The 26,469-nt window shown below is 31.3% G+C and overlaps 2 protein-coding genes across 2 annotated transcripts; both read left to right on the top strand.

Annotated features, from left to right (window-relative positions):
• On the top strand, positions 1 to 3,269 carry LOC142533095 (protein TIFY 9-like). The gene is made up of 6 exons (XM_075639717.1): positions 1 to 240; positions 339 to 492; positions 587 to 680; positions 773 to 878; positions 949 to 1,006; positions 2,981 to 3,269. The coding sequence occupies exons 1-6, from the start codon at positions 153 to 155 to the stop codon at positions 3,060 to 3,062; spliced, it is 582 nt and encodes a 193-aa protein (XP_075495832.1). The 5' UTR covers positions 1 to 152; the 3' UTR covers positions 3,063 to 3,269.
• Positions 3,270 to 14,038: 10,769 nt separating this feature from the next.
• Positions 14,039 to 20,541, top strand: LOC142533951 (uncharacterized). Its single transcript, XM_075640887.1, has 4 exons — positions 14,039 to 15,270; positions 15,484 to 15,534; positions 15,665 to 15,737; positions 20,049 to 20,541. The coding sequence occupies exons 1-4, from the start codon at positions 14,477 to 14,479 to the stop codon at positions 20,214 to 20,216; spliced, it is 1,086 nt and encodes a 361-aa protein (XP_075497002.1). The 5' UTR covers positions 14,039 to 14,476; the 3' UTR covers positions 20,217 to 20,541.
• The last annotated feature ends 5,928 nt before the right edge of the window (positions 20,542 to 26,469 follow it).

Genomic DNA, 26,469 nt, shown 5'->3' with positions numbered 1-26,469 from the left:
AATTACGTCTTTCTGTACAACACACAACCCACAAGAAGAGAATCCCACCCACCACCATCCATATAACCACTGCGTTTCGTCTCTAAAAAAATCATCACTGCTGGGACTGGGAGTTCTCATCAATCGAAGCTAATAAGCAAGCAATAAGCTATATGGCAAAATCAGGCCTCGAACTAGATCTCTTGAACATGGACAAATCCTCCCACTCTCCCACTTTCAATCGAAAAAGAAGCTTTCGTGGTTCGTGCATATTATTTAGATCTATTCAAAGTTTCATATACTTCTGCATGTACTATAATTTAATTAGCTCTTATGTTTATAAACAATACGGGTTTCAGATATACAAGGTCTGATATCGAAGATAAATCCAGAGATACTGAAGAGTGTGATTGCCAATGGATGTGTGCTGGATTCGAAGAAATCATCGCTTTGTATTCCTCCGGAGACGCAACAAAAAGTTCCCTCGGTTCCAGTTTGTGATCCTACTCTAAGGTATTCAACACTACAAAATAAAAATGTGGGTTTTCTTCGATTCAAGCATCGACATATATTCGAAAATTTTTTGTTGCTTTTTGGTTGTGTATAGGCTGAGTAATTGGTGTGGAGAAAATGCTGAAACTGCTCCGATGACGATTTTCTACAACGGAACGGTTGCCGTTTTCGATGTTTCTTCCCATAAGGTTTTTAATTTCTTCTTCTTCTTTCTCCCAATATTCTTGTCCCAGATCTTTTTTGTGTTTGAACTTGTTGAATCAGTGAAGCGTGTGTGCAGGCACAAGATATCCTGAAACTTGCCGAGGAAGGTGGGCTCCCAAAATCTGCTGAATGCTCCAAATCTAAACAGACTGCACAATATCTCCTACATGCTCTCAACGGAGGTTTGTTTGTTTCGATAATTACTATTATTGGATATTAATTCCATTTTCACTCTGGTTCGTCTTGATTTAGATTTACCGATCGCAAGGAGGAAATCACTCCATAGCTTTCTGGAAAAGCGGAAAGAAAGGTACTGCATTGGTACACGTAGTATTTTTTTTAAAAAAAATATTTTTATTGTGAAATATATTCACTTTTTATCATTAAAATAATCACTTATCACTTTAAACGAGAAATTTGTCATTTTTTCAATGGCATTCTTAATCTACTTGGAAAAAAAACCCTGTTTAATTTTAGAATTGGTTTCTTGTGAGACGGTCTCACGAATCTTTATCTGTGAGATGAGTCAATTCTACCGATATTTAAAATAAAAAATAATACTCTTAGCATAAAAAGTAATACTTTTTATATTACTAAGCTTATGAGTCTCTATATCCAAATAAAAGATCTGTTTCACAAAATACGACCCATAAGATCGTCTCACATAAATTTATTTTAAGACTAAGCTTATGAGTCCTCTTTCTAAGAAAAGTGTTTTTTTATATTTATAATTTTATATGCATTTGGATGAGCATTTTAGTACTTTAAAAAACAATTAATTAATCTAACACTTATAATACTTTTGTAAATAAATGCTTAAAAAAACACTCATTTCATTAAATTTTATATTTTCAATTTTTTTTATCTATGCATCTAAATACAAATATATCACAACTTTACTAAAAAAAATACTTTTAGAAGTTTAACTTAAAAATTTTTTTTTGAAACAAAATACTTATATAACCAAACGAACTCCATGATAAATATATTCGGACGTTATTATTCTTTTTTTATCTGAAATAGTTACAGAAATTTTTGCCAGATTACAATCAATCATTAATGTATTGTTTTTGCTTTTAAAAAAAGTGATCATAGATTTTTTTTTTTACAAAGTTTCGTAACTGTACAAAAAAATAATATTTTTTAAATATTTGCAATAATTACTTAAATAAATTTTTTTTCCTAGTTGATATTTGTAGTCTTCCAGCAACCCACGTTTTTAGGATTTATATGTGAATGAAAACACACGTGCCTTTACTTTAATCAACCCTTTTTTTTTGACGAAAAAATTATATAGAAATTCTGTGTGCGACTTCGTCATTTTGACATCTGATTTCGTGCTTTGAATGAATACTAACACGATCCTCCATCCGTTTGAATATCAAAATTGATCATTCGGAACTTTAAGTCTAGCCAAATTAAATCTTTGGCAAAAATTTATATGAAACGATTTCACAGGTCGTATTTTATGAGACAGATCTCTTATTTGGGTCATCCATGAAAAAATATTATTTTTTATGCTAAGAATATTACTTTTTATTGTGAATATCGGTAAGGTTGAACCGTCTAACAGATAAAGATTCGTGAGATCGTCTCACAAGACACTTGCTCTAAGTCTTTTTCTTTCCCAATGTTTTGTTTTTATTTTTTCTTGCTATAACATTTAAATTATCCAAACAAAGAAAATAGCTTCTTATTTTTCTAACCCTTTTTACCCAATTCATGACGTTTTATCGTTTGTTTTGGTGGCCTGATTGAGTAGCAGTTGAAGTTGGTGGCTAAATTTTAAATGACATTTCATTATGATTTTCACGTGATATAGTAAAGAATTTAGGTTTTTATATTTTCATGGAAGTTGATATATATTTCGAAAGTCTAAAACCTAACCATTATAGGAGGAACTAAAAGTAAAGATATATAGATGATTATAGTACTAATTTTGATTTAAATAGATAAATTTCCAATTAAAGTTGATCGTCCAAGCAAATAATAATAATAAATAATCTAAAGGCTTGCTCATCCGATTTATAATTAAGAGTATGTCTCTTGTGACACGATCTCACTAATCAATCTTCATCTATGAGACGAGTCAACTCTAGCGATATTCATAATAAAAAGTAATACTCTTAGCATAAAAAAATAATATTTTTCATGGATGATCCAAATAAAATATCCGTCTCACAAAATACGACCCGTGAGACCGTCTCATATAAGTTTTTGTCTATAATTAATTGCTAAGTTATATGATAATTAATTATCAATTAGTTTGTCGAATTATTTGTAGGCTGGTAATGGAATCCCCATATTTGTGGCCTACGAATGGGACAAACCCCCGCAAAAGCAGCGTGCCTGCGGCAAGAGATTAGCAGACGAAGAATTTCCAGGAAAGGCGTTAATTGATCAGTAGTTGCTAATGGTCCATTATTTCTTACAAGCACGTTTTTATGCTTTACTTTTGTGCACGACTTTTCTACTTCCGTCGCAGTTTCCTCTTAGGTTTTTGTTTGCGTCAAGTTATGATCCGCCTTTTCATGGATTAGTTGTGTATACAAAGGGGAAAATAATTTCTTCGTTTCATCAATTTGTCAAATTTTGGATTTTCACACTTTTCAAAGTTTTATTTTGATACAGTAATTTTTAATTTTTTATTATTTGTTTCAATTGGTGACGTGATATTTGATAGATTTTTTTAACGTCATATCTATATTTTTTAATGTTATATTAGTATTTTCGGTATATGTCAGTAATTAGACCGAAATATCTAAATATTAAAAGTTATTTAACGTAAAAAAAAACAAAAATTTGAAATTTAATTGATAGATTAAAATCCAAAATCAAAGGAGTTAATGGACAACAAATTTTTTTTGTCCGCATAAAATCTTCATGTTGTGCATTTTATTCACATTTTTTCCATGGGTAATGAATTATGTGATTATATAACATTCACTATTGGATTGTGTTGATAAGACTTGTTTCCATTACGAATAATCTAGTTTTTTTCGTTTTTGATTTTGTTTTATGACGGGGAAAAAACGTCAGGCTTTCGCCTGTATTACAACATGTTCTGCGTGGGAAAAGATTATTTATCTCATATGGTACATGGCTATACAAATTTGAGATGATGTTGTAGATATAATGTTAGAATTTTTTTTTTATTTTGAAATATTAATTTTTTATTTGATTAAAAATTATAATCAACAATAAATACAAATTGCAAATAATTTTAAAAACTAAAGTTACGTATAATTAAAAAACATAAACTTGTGTGAGACGATCTCAAGGGTCGTATTTTATGAGACGGATCTCTTATTTTGGTCATCCATGAAAAAGTATTATTTTTTATGTTAAGAGTAATACTTTTTATTGTGAATATTGGTAGGGTTGACCCGTCTCACAGATAAAGATTCGTGAGACCGTCTCACAAAAGACATACTTTAATTAAAATATAAAAGCTTATGGAAAAAGATACGATAAAGAAAATAAAGTTTTTTTTATAAAAATTAAAGATCATTCCGATCAATATTTTTTAAAAAAATTCATTAATTATTTAAAATTTTCTATTAATTATTTGAATTATTTAAATATTTAAATTATCTTTTTTTAAAAAAAAATTTCCACATTAAGCTTACAACAGATCAATTGCAGGCCATAGAGATTTCCGAAGTCCAATTAAATAAACATGTAAATAAAACCAACGGCCCAATTGTGAAACAAAGGCTCTCACATTTGTCACAAACTGATTATAGAGTGAAATGATTTGATCATCAACGGCCGAATAGTTAGTGAAAAACACTTTTAACCAATCCAAAGCAAAAAACAAATATTCCTAGTCCCTACATCTTTATCTCGCATTTACTCAAAAAACAAATTAACTGATTCGACCATTTGCGACACGAACAAATCCGGTCGAATGGTTGGATTTAATATTCAATTATTTTTGTAAATCCCACAAATTTTAAAAAGTCCGTATTTTAAATACTCGAATGATACTGGATAAATTTTTGGATTTGTATTGGGTTGTACCCAAGAATTCAAAACGGAAACTAGATAGATGCATGAATTTCGAAATTTAACTAGGTGCATCAATATATATATTTCAAGATAAAAGATTTACAAAGATAAGTAGATCGTGATCGTCATCTATCAAATCTCCAGATTTCAATATATCAGATTTTCGAAATTTGAAGATGAAATTGACATGTCTATCTCCTCAATCTTTACGACTCTAAATAGAACCTCTTGCCATTAGAAAAATTTACACAACTTATTTCACTGATATTTTCAAAAAAAAAAAAAAAAAAAAGAGGTCAGAGGAGCATTGGGAAAACGATGCAAAATTTATCTCAAAGAAGCACAAGATTTTAAGGTTTAAGAGAAACAAATTTTGAGAATCTCCATTTTTTGTCTCTCCACTTTTTTGAGGAATAATACGTAAGTGGGCTTATGTTTGTTTTTAAAAACAGAAATCTATGTATATGTTTTGAAAGATCGGATAGTGCATACTTTCTTTTGTTTTATGTTTTGTGTAAGAAAGAATTTCAAACACTCTTATGATTCAAGTTTGATATGTAAAAAAATTCTTGAAAATTGTATGACTCCTATACGTGAATATAAATTGTTGCCTCGCCTTTTAGAAGATTAATAAATAGATTCTGATAAATAAAAAATGAAAAATAAGATGAAGTATTAGTGTTATATATTTGTGATATGTTATGATATGTCTTGTCTTGAAATTCTTGATATTCGGAGAATTATGTAATAATATATATTGTACATTGATCATCCCTGTTTGCCGAATGTTTTATCAAACACACACCACTTGCTTTCCATTAAGTTGTAAAACACTTCCACATTTTTATATCATTTTTGGGAAATTTTGTTGTTAAGACAAGTTATTTATGAAATAAACTGGTTTGGTTTATACTATAAAACGAAGGTTGTTGTTTCACAATTGTATGATTGTTCAACAATGTCAGCGTCGACACCTCTCAAACAAGTGGTGTAACAATTTTAATATGTGTGAAAAATCAAACATCTAAATTCAAAGTTCGATTATATGAGCTTGTACTTTGGATTGCTTTCCATGAGCTGTATAATGGCGATTAAATGATTCGGAAGTGCCATATTTGTTGGCGTACACAATATGGAGCATGAGTACTTGGAAATATTGTACCACCATGCATGTGATTAAATAATAATAATAACAACATAGAATGGCCCATATCAGTGTAGAATATTATTGCTTTTGAAAATATTTCAATCATAACATAAAAAAATAATGATAATATGCACACTAATACAAGATTTCTCATTGTTTTTTTGAAAATTTTGAATCCGACCCTTTTTTCCGTCAGAGAAAATGGTTTTGTAAATGTAGTGCTCGTTTCCATTTTACTTATGCTTGCTATCACCCATCACCTCCCTCTTAAAAGGGCAATTAATTTATTTTTTTTGTGAATAATTCGATTACATCGCGAAAAAAATGAGAATTTTAAATAAATAGATAAATAATATTCCGATTTCTCATTTTAAGTAAATAAATGAATGAGATTCCGATTTTTAAATTTCATAAGCGTAGGGAAAAAAAAGAAGAAGAAGAAGAAGAAAGGGGTAGTAATTTAACTCCAAAACCTGCCAAAATTCTAATCTTGTAATATAATATCATTAAATCAACAGTTAAAGTGCTGAAAACAATGAATAATTAAGACATTAGAGCAGGGCCCACAGAGGAGAGCCCCCCATGAAAAGCGGGCTGGCACGCGTGTTCAGAAAATGGGGGCCCACAAAGAAGCCCAGACCACGCATATCCATGCAGGCGTGGAAGTTCATGGCCCCTCCCCTCCCCTGCACTGTCGGGAATTTATAGGGTTGTGCCGTACGCCGCTATTTTTATTCTCCCGCATGACTCTTTCATCCACTTTTTCCGAGAAATTATTTTTAAAATTCCTGATAACAAACGTCTCCAACTACGTATTTTACTGAGGCAAAAAATTGTGTGAGACAGTCTCACCGATCGTTTTTTGTGATACAGATATCTTATTTGGGTCATCTATAAAAAAAATCATTTTTATGGTAAAATTATTACTTTTTATTGTGAATAACGGTAGGGTTGGCTCGTCTCACAGATAAAGATTAGCGAGACCGTCTCACAAGAGACCTACCCTTTTATTTATATATAATAATATATAACTACATTGATGTTTTGAATTTTGAGTAACACTTGAAATGTTTTTGAACATTTATACATCCTTAGTAAATTGACCGAATCCTCTTAACATTGAATCAAGAAGTAGATCGACCATCGCCATCGGGAAATCATGTCCGTTTGATCCAGAACGAACAGTTTCCGATCAATGGACGCTCTAAGCATTATTCATTAATGAGTTGAGATATAGTTATTCTTGATTATGAAGGAGAAGTGTAGATAATACCTTTTTTTTTTTTACCTACAAGTACATATAAAAGAAGAAGAAAACATATACATACACATAGGGATGGAATAGCTGAGAAAATAATCATGGAGACAGAAAAGAAGGAATATTTAGGGGTTGGTGACATGCAAATAAAAGGCACTGGCCTTCAGCATAATGCGTTACTGCTTGTTCCATTGTTCTCTCCCTAATTATATATTGGCACGTACGCATATCAAGGGGATTTATAAATATTATTTTATCCTTGAGGTGCGTGTAATGTTTTTTTTTTTTTAAACGGATTAATAGAAAAGACAATAACTTTTTCATGACAAAGTTTGCCATGCATGTTTTTCTATGGATACCATTACTATCCTGTCATGCTAGTTCTACTAGTTTTCACAAGAGTAAATTGAGAATACTAGTTGAGGGATAATGTTCACATATTTGAGAATATATACACCACGATTCTGAGTTAGTAGCATATGTGAACATTTGGTCAATAGTCAGGAATTCGATTGTCACTTCCACATGTGCTAGAAGCATTCACGAGCTCATTAAAGATACCTAATTTTTTTTTTATCATTCCTCGATTAAACTATGATCTATTCATGCTTCATTAGCAGTGGCGGAGCCACATGTGTAAATACCCGGGCTAGCCCCACCGTTAATTACTCCAGGCCTAACAATAATTTGTATAGACTAAAGTTTGTGATCTTGGACAATGTAACATTTTTAAACTTAGTGATGCTAAAAAATATTAGTTTAAAAAAAGAATATATGTTATGGATGGATATTATAGGTACCCCACCGGCATTAATCATAGAGAAAGAACAAAAATAAGTTGTGCGTGGACGTGAGGGCAACGTTCTTGTTGAGAATGAAACATGCAATGCAAAAGTTAAGCCCTGAAAAGAAGGGGAGACTTATAGAAAGTTGGCTCTCTTTGTGTTTGCTTTGAAATCATTTTAATTCCCACTATCTACAAACTTAAGAAACGTACAAAAGTTATTCTATATTACTATGAGTGGGTTTGGTTGATCAAAATATTTTAAAATTTTTGTTGAGATCAAGATATTAGAAAAATGTAGATAAAATGGCTTTTTCTTCAACTTATATATATATATAGACACACACACACACACACACACACACACAAATCCGAGATAAGAAATGTGAATTGCCATCAAAGGCTTCTCCGATCCCTTTGGGTATATATTTCGACAATATACTGATATGGCACCAATAGAAAACATATCCCTCGCTTTCTATTTAAGACTAGTCGATATCATAAGATATTTACCCTCTTTTCCTGTAAAAAAAAAGAAAAAGAAAAAGACGAAGTATCAAGAATGCAGTAGTTTAATTATATCCATGATTGTAATTGGTAACAAATTTTGGTCCCACATATTATATTTACCAAAAATGATATTTTGATGTTATAACTTTTATATTTTTTTGGTTGTGTTTTTCATCAATTTACGGTCTTAATATACTAATTTTTAATTTTTCTCTCTTATAGTTTTGGCAAAAGTTTGTGTGAGACAGTCTCACAGGTCGTATTTTGTGAGACAATTATCTTATTTGGGTAATCCATGAAAAAGTATTACTTTTTATGCTAAGAGCGTTAATATTTTTATTGTGAATATCGGTAGGATTGACCTGTCTCATAGATAAAGATTCGTGATACAGTCTCACAAAAGACATACTCTATAGTTTTTTAATCGGAATGCTGAGGTGACACCGAAAAATGATGATGTGAAACCGAAAATTACTGACACGACTTTGAATATTCTTAACTTGTCCAATTTCATTAAAACACCCCTGCTAAAGTACTAAAATCGAAAAAAAATACAAAGTAATTGACTAAGAATGTGAATTGACCGATGAAAATTGTGCAAGTTATAGAACAAAAAATGTACATTCTCCTATATATTTGTCTTTTAGCGATTTTCATCATCTGATTGTTAAATTTCAGTTTTAGTCCACTATATTTGCATTTTTTTTTTCATTTCGATCTTTTCTCCGATGACACTAACATGACGCCGACATGACATTTACTTATATAATGTCACATCAACATCCAAACCGAAAATGATTAAAATTATAAAAAAAATGAAAATTACAATACTGAAATCCGATTTCTTTAATATAAAAAATCAAGATTACAAATAAAAAACATATAAAACAAAAATTAAAATTTACAAATATATGCATGATCCGTGTGAACTTTGTGCACTATACATTTGATAGTTGCATTCCGGCACACCACATACCACATGCAATGCTTTATTTTCTTTTAATTCTATCTTTCCTATTTTATGAACTAAACACTGGCCTCGATCATATAATGTCCCAATTAAGCACATAATTACTCATATATACATCCCAAGCACTACTTTTATATATATATATATATATATATATATTGTTTTCATTACAATTTTTTTTTACAAGCGAATCCAATGATACTTGAGACCTCCGTCACCTGCAAACAATGAAAACGATACGTAAAATAAAGTCATGAAGATGATGATTATGTATTATTGTTGTGTATAAAGTTTATGAATAGCAAGAGAAAAAATTTGCTGGGATCGCACTAAAAATAAATATGGAGGAGCTATGATGATGGCACTCATGATATCATCATGACGATAGATTAAATTAGGGGCCATCCCTTTCCCTTATTCCTATTGCTTTCAACTGTTGAAAAGTGAGAACCACTTTTTCTTCGATGCGCCCGAACATGCAAATTGCCCATTTAATGCAATAAATATCTCGTTTTGGGGGAAAAAGATCATTTTTGCGAAAGAAAGGATAATTAATTTCCTTTTAAAAGTATATTAGAGAGTAGATTGCAGATCGAATGCATCCCTCATTAATTCAAACACAAACGGATGATGATGAAAAAGTGACTACATATATATATAATAAAGCATCCCATGCATGCATCTACGCTCCTTTCATCATTATTCGTGCCATATGTTTGTGCTCTCTGCCACGTATATAGAATGGAGGAATCTTATTTGTCCGAAATATTGAAAAAAATAAAGAAAATTTTCACGATTTGAATGTAATTCAATTCGAAAAACTAGTTTAAGAGGATGAATTGTTCAAATCTCTATCTATACAACTTTTAATACTTAATTTAGTCGATGTGGGACATCTAAAACAATCTTTTAGGTCCAAAATTGAACAAATGGAGCGTTGAGTTTTTAAGATAATATCGAGTGTCACATAGTGCAATCCAACATATAAGGGTGAACTTGAGGTCTGATACCATGTAAATTTCAAACTTAGATCTAACTCAACTCCAAAAACTAACTCAAACGAGAGGATTGTCCAAGTCCAAATATAGAACTCTAAAGAATTTAATCCGGCCGATTTGAAATATCTAATAATTTGTTTGTTTGTTCTAGTGGAACATGCTTGATCTTTTGTTTACTTTTCATCCTTGGTTGGGCGGAGTAGTGATACGATTCTGAACATATCAACAATACTTCGACATTGTGCTCAACACCTCGACAAGGATTTTTCCAATATTTACGGTCAAATTGTATTTAAGTGGATGGATCCCAAATTACGTACGACATGAAACATATCTGTGATATCCCATCCAAAAATGAATGAGGCTCCAAGATTCCGTGGTTATGATACTGCACAGTTGAAAAAATCTTAAAAAAATTTAACAGGTACTACTTATATCAAAAAAGTGCATTTTCTTTTTAAGAGATCATCACATAAGAATTTCAAAGTTAAGTGTGCTTGACTTGAGTTAATTTTGGGATGGGTGACTCTTTGAGAAGTTTCTCAGGGTGCATTTAAATGATGACATAAGTATGCTGTAAAGACTTGTGTTGGTACGACGGAGACAGTCAACGAATCTTGGGTGTTACAGAGTGTCATCAGAGATGGCCGTAGGCAGAAATACTGGGAAATAAGTTTTAGTGCGGCGCAAGTGCTATGTGACGTGGGAGCCACCTCTTAAACTTGTAGGGCAAAGTGCTACTTGCACTAGAGCCATTTCTTTAATCCGCGTGAGCCACATCTAGATTCTCGTTACTGGTAAATTGATGAGGTAGCCGCGACGAGGATGTCGTGTTCTAAAGGAGATGTGATTGTTATACCCCGTCGAAGAATGAACGAGATTCTAAGACTGTGCAATGTTACTATACAGTTGAAGAAAACTTAAAATATCTGATAGGTACCATATATCCAATTTGAAAACTCATCACATAAGAACTTCAAAATTAAGCGTGTTTGACTCAAAACAATTATGTGATAGATGTCCTCGCCGAATATATACATAACATTACACCAATTATCTACTCAACATGCGGTAGGATAAATGTACCGCAAATATTAAGTACTTGCAGTTCTAAAAAAAATTTGGACTATATAGAAACCGCCAATAAAGTATCCGTCAGTCAGTTGGCACCCATATGTTAAGGGCTACCTGTCTGTACCAATAAAAAAATAATTCATACATATTATACAGAACAATTTCTATTGGGGTGGAATAAGTTCAATAGGCTTTTCAGGTTGATAGCTCACGCTCTGCTGCCCCCTCCTCTCCCCTCCCCTCCAAATTACCGTCCATCTATCTCTACGCACACATACTGACACACACATGCTTGTTGGGTGTCGCAAGATGTTCATAAGAAAATCTTGTCGAATGCCATATTGGGCGTCTTTTGACGTACACTTTTGGGTTTTGTGAAACATGTAACATTAAATGATTCCACGGTATTTATGTAAGCATCTTCACGGAATATCTTCTCAAATTTGAGATCTTAGTGTCAGATAAACTATAATTCATAGACACGATTATTTATATATGATACATACGTTAATAATTACAAATTTAATTGTGGTATTTGAATATTATAATCTAAATATTTGGTTATTGCTGAGGGACAATCGACAGTTAAATCAAGTGTAGAATGTGGGAGTACCGGGGGGTGGGTAGCACATGTAATTAGTAAACTATAAAATTAGATCGAATGCCATATATACAATACATGGCCACGTCGCTATATATATAATATTATTTTGTTTATGGGAAACATAATCATGCATGCCAAACCCTCCATTCATTTCTTTATAATTCTTCATTATAATCAACTCAATTATATGTATTTGACATTAATTATATGTTGATTAATTAATGTTTTCTAGCCAGCCTTAATTTCAATTCATTGACGCTAGCTCTTGATTAACATGATTTATCGTTGTATATATCGCAATATTAATTGGCATGAGGATATCAAAATGCATACCAGGAGCTTCTTCTACGACATACATCTCGAGCTATGATTTTTTTCATATGGATAATTTAATTATTTTATGATTTGAAAGCAAACTAATTATTCCTAGAATCCTGAATTTGAGAAGAAAATTGAGAAATATTTTTTTTTTTGTCACTAACATATACCAGTAGGGTTTTGATCTATAAAGTTTTCAAAGTTTCGTATTGATACAGTAATTTTTAATTTTCGGCTCTATTAGATCAATCGCTGATGTGACAACAGACAATACATCGATTTCAGATGTCACGTCAGCATTCCGACGAAATAGATTTGAAATAAAAAAAATTAAAGTTATTATAACGAACAAAAATTTGAAAACTTAGTAGATCAAAACCGGAAAAAGAAGAACTACTACACCAAAAAAGATACTTTTGGGGAAAAAAAAAATTTGCTAGTTGGATAGGTGGGGTAAACACAAACCTAAGCTTGAGCTAATTATTCTTTAACATCAGTCAAACTTATGTTAGGACATGACATCATGATACGTGAGATTGATCGAAAGCTGGCATATCAAGAGTTTCATGCATTTCGTCAAAGCATCAGAACTTGAAAAAATGAATAGACAGCATATTTTGGTATTCATGAATAGAAATTAAATAGCTATTTTTAAGACGTGATAACTTATAATCAAATCTGACTAGCTAGGGTCCCATATATATGGTTTCCTTCACCACGAGATATTACTTGGGCTAATTTTGATGAGGCTTCGTATCTATAATATATTTGTATAAATGTTTCTGTATTTACTACCCTTTATTTAATCCGATGATTGTAAAATGGTCACACGTGTTTCTTCAATTGTCCAATACATTGCATCACATGAAAAAATTGGCGAGCGTGGTTTCCCTTGTAGCCATTTGATCAAATGTTAGAGTAATGGAACATAGATTTCCTATTTGGTGATCAAATGTTAGAGTAATGGAACATAGATTTTCTATTTGGTGTCCTGTGCATTATGATAAACGTTACTTTTTTTGGGAGAAATATGCGACTTGTCTTTCTAATCTTTTGAGCTCCAATTTTCATATATACAAAACGTTAAAGATTGAGAAAATTTGTCACTTTTTTGTAAAAAGAAAGAACACAAAATAGACCTACCATTAATATCAGGAATACTATATATCTTCACAGACGGAAACAAATAAATATATTTTAATTTGATACATTGTCTCCTCTAATTCCCAAAACTTATAAATTGATTTGTTCCCAGCTAGAAATGTATTTAAGACTAATGAGATGAGAATCACTCCACATTTAATTTAGTAATTAGCATCTCTACTTCTGTCATTTTCCTGACGATGTAACTTGATTTAAGGCGACATCCATTTATGGGGAATTTGGGATGTATACAAATTCTAAAAGAATAATGTGTAGTTAATTCCAAGTATCCGATGAGCCAAAAGACCCTAAAAAGGACCTTTTGTGATATCCAAAAAGAAAGTAGCTTGAATTGTAAATTTTTGTTCTTGGAAATGGCCCTAAAAGTTTGAGCCCTCCCCTCCACCTTCGTTGAAAAGTGGGTACGTGTATTCTACCTTATCAATCAAGCCAACAGGTTTAAAAAACCAAATATATATATATATATATATATATATATATATATATATATAAACTCACCTAGCTAGCTATGTGTGTGTGTGTATTATATATTCTCATGATATTACAGCAATATAAAATATAATTTAAACGACTGACCACCATATATCTACCTCTCCGACTACTTCGTAATCCATCAAAACAAAGAGATGGTTTTGGCAAGTTTTGTTCCTTTCTTGTATCTATAGTCCACTGATTCTTTTTCCCACCATACACAACTGCGAAAATAATTCATATATTATGTATATATAGACATTGATAAATAACTATTTGGTCAATGGGTATATTCAACCGATTTGATTCCCCAGCACTATGCACCAGTCGTTCATGGAAATAACAGATCTCTATTTCCAAATCACGAGGAAGACGTTGAGAAGCAGATCCCTCCCATTTAATGGCTTGTTCTGAAATCAAGAACCTTGAATCTCTTCCGTTTGGGATTTGGTGGTTTCTGGGGTTGTCGAGATGACCATGTTTTCGGCTGAAAAACGGGGGTTTTCTTGCTGTTATGGCGGTGACGGCTACGCTGACGGTTTCCGTGCTATGAACCAGCTACAGGCTTATGGTCATAATCATTGCAATAATATTGAAGCTTGCTTAGGATTTGATCCATCTGTGATGGCGGAGGAAGAATCAAGAATTGACAACGAAGGTACTGTAGGGTCAAGCTCGAAGGATACTGCCAAAGAAGAAAGAGAACACAGGGGCTGGCTGCGGCTCGGTATCGGTAGCCATGGTCATGAAACCAAGCAAGAAGAAGATCAAACTCGGCCACAAAGGAGAGAGCCAGGCCCGATCGAGCTCGAGCTTATGCCTAGCAACAGTAGTACCAGTTATAGTAATATTCCAATTACAAGTATTCCACCACAATCACAAAATATCAGACTGCCTGAATTTAGAACCCCAAGGACATTGATGAATTTCGGAAGTGGCGCAGGGTTTAGTCTCTTGCAAAACACAGCGAACTCTAGCAGTTCAAGTTTGCCTCAACAATACCAAGAAACAAACACATGGACAAATAGGAATTTCCCCATCAATACAGCAGCAGCTTCAATTTCTATTTTGTCTTCGTCTCGTAGTTTACCACAGCCTCCTTTAATGCCGTTGGTGTCCTACGTTTCCCGGCCATTTCAACAATATACCGGAGCACCAGGCGGAGTAGATATAACTCGGAGGCCAGCTATAGATTTCAGAGTTATTCAACCTCCCAGGAGACCATCTTCTGGTTTATGGCTCATGCTACAAGCGTCTCAAAACCAGTAAGTGATCAAATACACCCTAAAGTGTAATACAGTTGATAGAAAACACATAAGGATTCTACATTTTTAGTTTTCTTGATCTTACTAATTTTATTCGGACCATGAACTTTTTTCTCATTTCTGTTTCATTATCACGTGTCCCCACGACAGAGCTTTATTTTCTTCGAAATCATAATGTTTAATGTCGCCTCGGATTTTATTTTTGGGTTGCAGAGAAAGAGAACCATTTTTACCGCGGCTATCCAAGAGCTACCTGAGAATCAGGTAATTGACTTCATACTTCGAGTTCGTAATTTCTTTTCTTAACCTATTTCTTGAACACCATACTCATGAGTCCTTGGTCTAGATAGATAAGCAATTTTCATTTGTTTGATTATTGTTTGGTTTCATTTAGGGATGGCAGGATGACAATTCGACTGGTTATTAAATACCTGGTTATCAAGCTAAGACTCGAAAGCGAAACCGAGGTATGTAAATTCATCTGTTATCTGTAATACAATTAATCTTCCTCTTTTTTTTTTCCAAATTATAAACACACTATCCTTAATTTCTCGGGCTGGTGATACTTAATTATTCTCTAGTAGACCTAGCGGAAACGCGAAAGAAACGGAAGAAGACAATCAACTGATTAATCCCATTATTGAAGAAATGGTTGGTAAAAGAAACATGATGGTAACAGCAGAACTATAAAAACTTCCTTGAGCAATATATATAACTTAAGAAAACTTGAGATAACAACAAAAGTAGGTACGATGTATATTTCTAGGTAGCCATCTTAAGTAGGATATCTTTTTGTCTTATTAGCTTAATCCATCGTACTTAATTATGGATAAAACAAGGTTTTGGTCTTATTCAGGAAATGATTTGGTTATTATGCGTTTTATAGATGTTGTTTATAGTTAGTTATTGGTAGAAGAAAAGGGATTAAGGTTTAGGGTTAATGCAACGAGACGTGCTACCTTAATATTTAATATCAATATATCTATAAAATGTGAGATTTAATGTGAATGTTACAATCAGAACAATATAGAATTAAGGAGATACTATATTATAAGAATATTTAAGAGAAAATTTAGGCAATCCATTATTACATTCTCAATTCCCTTAATTGTCACTTGTACGTACCAAGAAAAAAAACATTCCATGAACTATTCGAAAATTCTTCAACCTAAGAATAACCCAACAAAAAATTAAAACATCACATTGTACTAATATTCTTTGCAGTATTTTTATAATCTTACTGGTTTGTTCAACTTGTCCTGCTATTAAGATAACTAATTATTTACAAATAATATATATTAATGACCGCTTAAAAAATAAATCTATTCAAACTTTATATAATTGGAATTAAAGTATTAATTATTTGTGCATGGTACATTTGGATTGAGAAGTTTGAAAATGTCAGAACGCAAAGACATCAAGGAAAACATGTTTTGATTTCTGTTTTGAAGAAAATGAAATAAAGAAAAAGGTCCAATGAATATATTAAATGGATTATTGTTGGCTTACGTTAGTCTAATGAATTTTCTTGATATACATCTGTACTTAGATATTTATAGATAGTGTAATCCTGATTATAATTTTCTTGAAATTTTAAAAGACAATTAATTTATCAGTCATTTTCTTTATTCTTTCATGTACTAGCTAGATTGTTAATGTGGGAATTTAATATGATAATGTATTAGAATATTTTGTCAACCAAAAGAGTTTAATATTCCAACTCTTCATATGCTAAAATAAATATATTAAGCTATTTATCCTACCTAGAATTTCTCATTTTCTTCATAAATAGTTGTCGAATTAAATTAAATGCTAAAAGTCTTCGAATCATTCCCTTCAATGTCGTATACAATATGTTCCATAATTAAATAATTATTGGAAAGATAATCTTTTAGATAAATAGAACATGTATATTAACTCCAATCGCCTGCCAAGAATCGTGGCATGGTCAACGACTACAACATTCTATTTGTTTCCTCTTAATCCAATTCTCCAAATGAATGAACGTAATAATCTATTTATTTTAGTTAGGTCGATTGATTTCTTATAATTAAGTATCGAATCCGAAATCTCGACCCAATTTTGAGAGTTTGATATCAGATGAATTATAAACTAGACGCACAAAATTCATTTCTGTTACGTCACAATACTATACTACAAGGTCAACTCTTTCAGTAAATTTTTATGTTTATGATTGGGATGCTTGATCATTCTCCCTATCAACCATAAAATACATAAATTAATGTATGTATAGAATATTAAGAGTCAGACATAATTACATAATAATTAATAATAATGCAATAAAAATTGTCTGCCGTCACAATTTTATAAATTAATAGTTCATTACATGGTTACGTGAACGTCAACCTCCCAAAGATACATGAAAAAATTAGCTAGCTTGTTCATAAAACTATTCAATCTAGTTTACTTAGAACCCTTATGGTTCCATGCCATTCAACCATTTGATCAATTATTTCTTCACACACACACACACACACACACACACACACACACACACACATAGGCCTAATAATGATTTTTTTTTTAAAAAAAAAAAGTAGCATGAAACAAAACTGGCCAATGATTGAGATTATGAGTGGGTAGAGATATGATTATGGTATGTCACTTTTCAAAATTTGCATGTTAAATTGGGATTCTGATATTAATCTTCTTTCGGTTTCTATAATTGTATATTCTCTAGTTCACACTAATCATGTAATTGATGTCCATTAAAAAAGTATATTAGATTGTCTTTTTAATTTCCAGCTAATTAATATATATCTGCATGCGTTACGGTTTGATATCGTCATGCTTTCGAAGGTTTCAACTCAATAAATTGTAGGCCCTTAATTGTCTTTTTCTACGTTTTTGTGCTATAAAAGATAGATCAAATGGTGCACTTCCATGCTAATAAAAAGTCGATACAAATTTTGACAATAACTGATTTTGATCATTTATGAGGTTAAATTTTCAGTTTTATGCTCTTTATTTCTTTATAAAAAAAATTGGTCATTTTCCTGACGTATCGTAAAAACGATGTCGATGTGTTACTAAGATGTGTGTAGTGTCATTTCAGTAATTTCGTGGAAAAAAAATGAATGAAATTTAAAGATACATTACTATAAGATTGAAATTTGACAACATAGATTATCAATATTACAAGGAAGCAACCAATAATAATCGAAATTACTCTATTTTTTTTTTTAAAAAAATCTCCTTTTTTTATCCGTTCTAGCTTTCCGGTTTTAGTTAGATTAGATATTTGATCTAGTAATTTTTCTTCTTCTTCATTTTTTCCTCGATTTTTTTATTCAGCGTACATTTTTCTTTTCTTCTTTTGCGGGTTTTTATATGAAGGATATTGGGGTAAACACGCGTACATAATCCTAAGCGCGCGTTACTAGAAAAAGGGTCGAAAATGTCTTACGTTGGAGGATTAGAAAGCAACATTGCATGGTAGATAATGCATTGCAGAATCATTTCGTATAGATAAACAAGAGGCGAACACGTACAAAAGTAATAATTAATTAGATTATTATTATATTAGTGAATTAATTGTGTGTGGAATGGAATGTCAATTCCTCATAATTAATAATTCCTATGTAAGTTTATTAGTTGATGCCTGGCCAGTTATATAAAATTATAATTATTATGATGATTATAATCGAGAATCGTAGAAGAAATGGAATGTCAACTTGGAGGGGTATTTTTTTAATAAAAAAAAATTAATTTGAGTTTGTGAGTGAATAATATATATTAATTCAATGTGCACTAAATAATTGTTGGTTGTTAATAATATTTTTGTCGATTACGTTCATCACTAAGAGATATGTATCTATAGGTCTATATATATATATATATATATAAGAGTTGGGTGAAGATTTATGCAAAGAGGAAAATATATAAATATAATATAAATATAATATAATAAAAATGAAACGTACCCATATCATAAGTCAGCCTTAATTTCTGGATCTATCAACTTTTTCTTTTCTTTATTATTATTATTATTATTTTGTAATTTTTGTAATTATGACGTAATTGTGTATATATAATATATATTAGGATAATAATAAAATGAAGTCTGAAGTATAATGATTTAGGCTTATGTGCAAAGTCTGAATGGGGCCCGAAATTAAATAAAAAATGATTAAAGAGAGGAGAAGTTTTCAATCGTGTGATGGGCGGCTTCCTTGGTTGGATTAAATGTTAAACTTGGATATTTTTAATTTATTAGAAGAATCATTGTGTTTAGACGTTAATTAAATAAATTAACCTTGATTAACGAATCTATTTAAATTTTCTCCTACTTTTTAGTCGAGTTAATTTTGACTTCACCAGGCCCTATAATTTGCGTGGGCTCCTCGGCCTTGATTTAAAGAACACCAATAAACAAAATCGTAAATGTATTTTGGAGCAAAATTTGGAATACCATAATTATTTTTAAAGTTAATCTTTATAATTAAATGTATATCAATCATTTCAATATCTCTTGTGTTTGAATTTAATGCTAATTAAAGTTGGTATGCGATGCATCAATGATTAATTAATTCCTTAATTTGTTTGCATGAGCCCAAGACAAAATGAAATCATGCACAATGATTCCAATTGTCCTTACTTTTTATGATAATTAGGCCTATCATATATATATATATATATATATATATATATATAAATTAATGTTATTTTCCATATCCAATATTTTAGGATTGGTATCTTTTAGTCCTTGAAATGTCTCCATGATCTTTAGTTTTACCTTAATATATGGTTGATTACAGATACAGTTGACATGTAAAGGGCAGCAGCTTCAAACTTTCTTGACAGTGCAACATGTAAGAGATAACATATGGAGTAGTCCAAGAGATTTGATCACCTTGGTTCCCAATTCCTCAACCACTGATCACATTATGGTTCTTCACTATGCTAGGGCCGCACGCGACTTCTGACCGTGTTTCCCGTCCCGAGTTATATACCACATTTAGGGTTATATATCCGGTCATATTGATAACGATTGTCGTGTACTGTGTCACGTTTTAGTTACAGATATCTGGTCGATCGACGTTCATGCATGTCGAAAATCCGGTCAATATATACACATGACACCAATTAAAGTATGGTTTAAGGTTTCCTTTTCCACTAATATTTTCTTCAGTGCACTTTAATGTAGAGAGGCTTAGTTGTTATTGTGTTCTTGAATATATATTTTTATTTTATTTTTATTTATTAATTTCTCTATTCGTGAAGAATAGCTTTGAGAAACGTTCCCATACATGTAAAATGGGCAATAACTTATGTAAAATTTGCCTAATATTTATTTATTTGAAGTGTGATGCTTATATGTAATCTAAGCAACTGCTTTCACTGTTGGTATATGTGGAACCAGATTACTAATCTATATGTACAACACATTCGCATTCTTAGTGTTTGCTGGACTTTTGCAAAAGGGGCGATAAATCCTCCATGCTAAAGTGTTGAATGGGTTGGAGCCCTGTAAATTTATGTTTAATTTTGGAGAATGGTATTTTGAGTTATTTACGTACATATGTATTCGGTTGCATATATGTTTGTCTTTCTACAATTTCAGTTTTATGTGCTGTCAAATTTCAGTTTTAAACCGTTATTTTATGATTTTTTTTAAAAAAAATTATTTCACTTTTCAATGTGACGTTGATTAAATAAGTATTGTCACATCAGCTTTCATAAAGAAAAATGATTAAAATCGTAAAAAAAAACTAAAATATCCTGTCATTGAAACCTATCAATATAGAACACAAAATTCGTAAATGAACAAACATGTAGGATTATGTATTTTTAAAGCTGAAAAAAAATTGAACCAGATAGACCGGTAGTCAATGACATTATATTAGAGCAAAAAATACATTTGATGTTTTTCATTGAAAATATATATAGTGTTTGATGATTCAATTATCGAGCTAGCCACACGTTATGCTGTTTTTAAAAAAATTCCCGCTTAAATAATTGAACATTGGTTGTTGGGCATCTATAAATATTCCAATTTGAGAAAGATGCGACTCTGAGAATCGATATAGTGTTAAAGTTCAAATTAAATTTTAAACTAACTAGAAATATAAATAAAGAAAGTGAAATTGGGGAGCTTTAGTTGATTTATTTTGGTAATCATAATCCTAGACATTCTAGGATCTTGATTTGATATAATTAATTTAAAATGAAATTTATTGTATGTTGCATTGTGAGAAAAATAATGTTCAAACAAGTTCATAGAGTTTGGATTCTCAACAATTATGAATTTTTAGATGTACGTTATTTTTTACTGTTCAATACTATGTTATTTTGCTCAATAATTTTTAGATGTACGTTATTTTTTACTGTTCAATACTATGTTGTTTTGCTCAAGCAAGTCACATTTAAAATGTTGATGTTGTATGGTTATTATCTGCTATAAATTTTGATGCAGTAACCACAAATATTCGATCATATGCATTAAATATGACTAATTTAAATTTAACTCGATTTCGTTGAACATTAACGGCTACTAGGGTTTTATTTGGTATGAACGCTTTGGATTTGAGGAAAGTAATTGAGGTAAAATTTTTAAATGATTTCAGGTTGAGCTAATTTTTAAATTCGTCCTAATAACTCTAAAAATAACTATTTGAGATTTGAAATTTATTGTCCAGTAGATTTACTTAAACAAACCAATAAATTTGTTATTCTAGCTTCAAATTTATCGATCCAAATGCAACATAAAGCTCCCTTGTTCCATATAATTAATAACTGGTTTAGTGGTTTTCAAATTGAACGAGCATCTATCTGTATCAGCAAACCTTTTTCCTTTGGTTGCTTTTGGTTCAAGCATGTGAAATTATTAAGAAAAAAATTGCAAATACAGTGACGAATCCAAAATTTCAATAAAGAGTTGATTGGTACCGGTCACTACAAGAAAATCTTAATTCAACAACACATCAAAGACAACAATTTTTTATAAAAACCGTTGTGCTTTGTCTTTCAACAACGGTTTCAAGAAAAACCGTTGTCGTAGGCTCAAAAAACCCGCTCATCGATATGTCTACGACAACGGTTTTTAAAAACCGTTGTCTATTAGCTTCTATTTTTTGGGTTACGACAATGGTTTTTAAAAACAGTTGTCTATTAGCGTGTTTTTTTTGGGCTACGACAATGGTTTTTAATAACCGTTGCAAAAACTATTGTCAATAGTGCTAAATAACAATGGTTTAAAACTGCTGCGAAAGTGTTGTCGTCGGTAGAAAATACAACGGTTTAAACCCATTGCAAAATCGTTGTTGTTGGTATAAAAGACAACGGTTTAAAACCCTTGCAAAACCGTTGTCGTTGGTAGAAATTACAACGGTTTAACTCCGTTGCAAAAGCGTTGTCGTTGATAGAAAAGACAACGGTTTAAAACCGTTGTCGTTGAAGACACTTTCAACAACACCCTCAGTTACAACAGTTTTAAATGGCCTACGACAACGGATAAAATCCGTTGTCGTTTGGCGTTTTTGTTGTAGTGGGTACGTGACTTAATATATAAAATAAGAAAATGGAATTTAGAATTATAAAAATAATATATAACACCATTCCTTCTCTCATTTTTGTTCAAAAAAATTCTTCTTATTTTAGGAAATGTTAGCAATCACTAAATTAAAATAATTATTGGTTTAAAAAGTTCATTTTTGTGTGTTTTTTAAGCCCAGACTCTAGTTAGCTTCTGCTTCATTTGATTTAAATCTAAAAATTGGTGAGATGTTAATAAGTTGTTACAAATGTGAGTTTGGCAGGAAATTAGTATTACAATAACTTATTTATCAAACACTAATTAATTATGATTTTTTCGTTGTCTCACTTTTGTTTTCCGACACTACTAATTTATGATTTTTTGTTCTTACTTCTTAATAATATATAAATTTAATCACTTATTTAAAATCAGAAAGCAAAAACTCCCTTCTAGAAACATATATTGACTGTAAATCTTACTTGTCATGTTGTTCCTCTGAGTTCGTGATTTTATCCCGCTCTTCACTATAATACAAAACAGCTGGTAAATGTAGAGTTGCTTTTGCAACTGATTTGAGTAATTAGGTTAGTGTAAAGCATGACATTGCCAACTCGGTTCCAAACGTTTGTTAATTAATGTTGCTCCACTAACCTCTATAAGTTTGAACCCTAACCTGGTGTAACTTCTCACACCTAATAAACTTGGTAAAAAATCAAGAGAAACAATGAGAACTGCAAGGTCGAAAAATGGGATTTTTATTGCAGATGGTAGCGATGAAGATGGTGGGCAATCGAGGAGGCAAAATGCCAAAATGAGGATGCAAACTCTAAGACAGAAGAGGAAAGAAATGGAGAGGGATGGCGTGGTGGAGCCTGCTGCACCTAAGCGGCAGTGGCTTCGCCCTCCCATGCCTTCTTCTCTACCTCCGCCTCGGGTGTGTATATATATATATATTCTCCCATATGTGGAGCTCTTATAACTCCCAATTTGGATTGACGGACTTAACTAGCCCACTTAATTAAGCTGGGAAATCTTTTTTATATTTGGCAACTTTGGCTTAAAAAAAAAGTAGTAAAAGGCAGAACTTTTTTTTTTCAAGGTAAATGTTTGATCCATTTTATTTCTGTTTGTGAACTTTATATCCCACCATAGAAATGGTAATTTAGACCTAATCGCGACAAATTAGAGTAACGAATTGACTAAAATCTAAAGAACGATAAGGTGAAGATTTATCTACCATATCAAGTTTCACATGAATCGATCATGTTCATATAAATCGACAAAATAATTTAAATGTTATTTATCGACGTATCGACAAGTTTGACCTTTTTCGCTTGCGACAAAATGATACATTGTTAAGTAATGACATAACTAATCCATGGTTTCATGCATCAGGAAGTTGATATGTCTGCCTTGGAGTTCCTCTTCGAGAAGAGACTAAAGCACAGCGATGTGAAAGACCGAGGGCGAGTAGTCATCCCCAAGGTTTATTTATTCATTAATTTTTGCATACTTCTTTATTGTATATATTTGATGGTTATGTTAAAATCCCATTTGTTAATTGATATATGCGACTAATTTGTTTTCTTTCTTCCCTTTGAGTAGGAATTTGCACTGAAGCATTTCCCACAACTCGATAGCAAGGAAGGCATGTATATGTCCATGGATGATGTGACCACGCCTAAGTTATGGACATTCAGATACGGGTATATCTATTTTCCTAGTGGAAAAAATAGAAACTTAATTTTATTTTATTCTAAAAATATATGTTGAATATTAAATATATTCCCGTAATTTATGACCGGTTTATGTTTTTATGACATCTTTCCTGTGCAGGTTTTGGGCAAACAACAGTGGGAGAATTCATGTGCTTGAACATGCATGTAAGACATATTATATGTAATTTTACGTATCTCCCCTATCTCTATACAGTCATCCGTGCAATATTATATACATGCATTGAGATTTTGCTAAATGATTCATATACATTAACTCTCTGATCTAGATGGTAATATTACATTTATTTGACCACAAATTTTAAAGGGTTGTAATGAAAAATATTCAGGTGAATTCTTCGCAATGCACGGCGTGCAAAATGGAGATTTCTTGATGTTTTACGTTGATCCTCAAATGGGAAGATTTGTAAGCGTTAATTCATTTTATGCATATGTTATCAATCATATAATTATACTTATTAACTTATATACACAATATTTAATATATATTTTTCCATTTTTTGCACTTCAATTCTTAGGCCATTGGTTCAAGAAAGGCCAACACCCATGCTGTGAGGGATGATCACCGTGCGCTTGAAGGTGCAACGGTGGACAATAATACGGCTCCCGTTGCTTCAACAAGTGTTACTGGAGCTGTGTCATCCGTCTTCGACGAAGACGATAGCTTGGAATATTTTTTCAAGGATTTGTTGGAGGATGATTTTTTTGATTTGCCAAAACTGTAAATTATTTGGATAATGTATCCAACTCATTTTCAAGCTAATTGAATCAATAAAGATTCAGTAATTGCAAACGAAAGTTACAAAAATAGAGTTAGGATCGAGAAACATATCGTGCAAATAAAGTGCAAAAACTGCAATTTGAACATAAAATTTTATGGGGAATTTTTACTCTAACATATTTTTTGTACTTAAACTTACACTTTGATATTGAAATTTAATGCTACACGCATAACATAATCAATTGCCACGAGTTGCAATTATTAAGAGGTACAAAAATAATATATAACACAAAAATTTTAAATCAAAAACGTTGTGCACATATTGTGCACATATTTAGTCATGGTTAACCGATCGGATTGATGTCGAACCGGTATGTAGCCGATCAAATATTATCCGGTTCAAACCGAAATCGGTATACGGGGTTTATTGTCGAATCAAGTCCGTGTTCTTATTGAGTTGGATTGTCCCAAAATAGGATCTTGTCCAGTCCAATATCAGCTTGTATTATTAATTACTTATTTAATACCAAATCAATTGGCGTAATTTGATAACTGATATATATAAACAAATGTCTATTTCAATTGAATTATTTTAACATACTTCCTATTTCACTAAATCAAAGCCTAATCAAAAATCAAATTCAAGGTAGTTGCAATTGGCTAAATTTGCACTTTATCCGGTGTAAGCAATGATTATTTCTAAAGTATCAAAATATCTTATATTCCTACTCACTTCTCTACACTTTTCCCAATCCAATTTCATATACTCTATAATCCATATATCGTTAGGAGCTTTAAATCAAATTTAATATTTTTTAATAATATTTTAAGTATGATAATTTGTAGAATTTTTAAATTTATGAATTTTTACGGTGTATATGTTAATTTTAATATTTAAAATGGTATGTTTTTTTGTGGTCAAAATACAGTATCAACAACATAGCAGGGTTGATTGCTCCGATGGGGGCGTCCCACCCTCTCTTGCACCAAATTTGGCGCAGAATTATTTGATCATGATTATAAATAATTGATAAATAATTTAATTTATTAGATAATAATACAAAGTAAAATGTACAAATATAAAATACATCATGTTATTTAATTAATTTTATGTATTCAAGTTATTTATCATTTTAATAATTTGTGTGTATTAATCTTTATTATAAGTAATTTAAAAAATTAAATAATTATAATTATTAATAATATAATATTTTTATATCATATTAATTAATCATTAAATTTATAAA

The sequence above is a fragment of the Primulina tabacum genome, chromosome 18 (assembly GCF_025594145.1).
Source record: "Primulina tabacum isolate GXHZ01 chromosome 18, ASM2559414v2, whole genome shotgun sequence".
NCBI lineage: Eukaryota > Viridiplantae > Streptophyta > Magnoliopsida > Lamiales > Gesneriaceae > Primulina > Primulina tabacum.
This window is presented reverse-complemented; position numbering and strand designations above follow the sequence as displayed.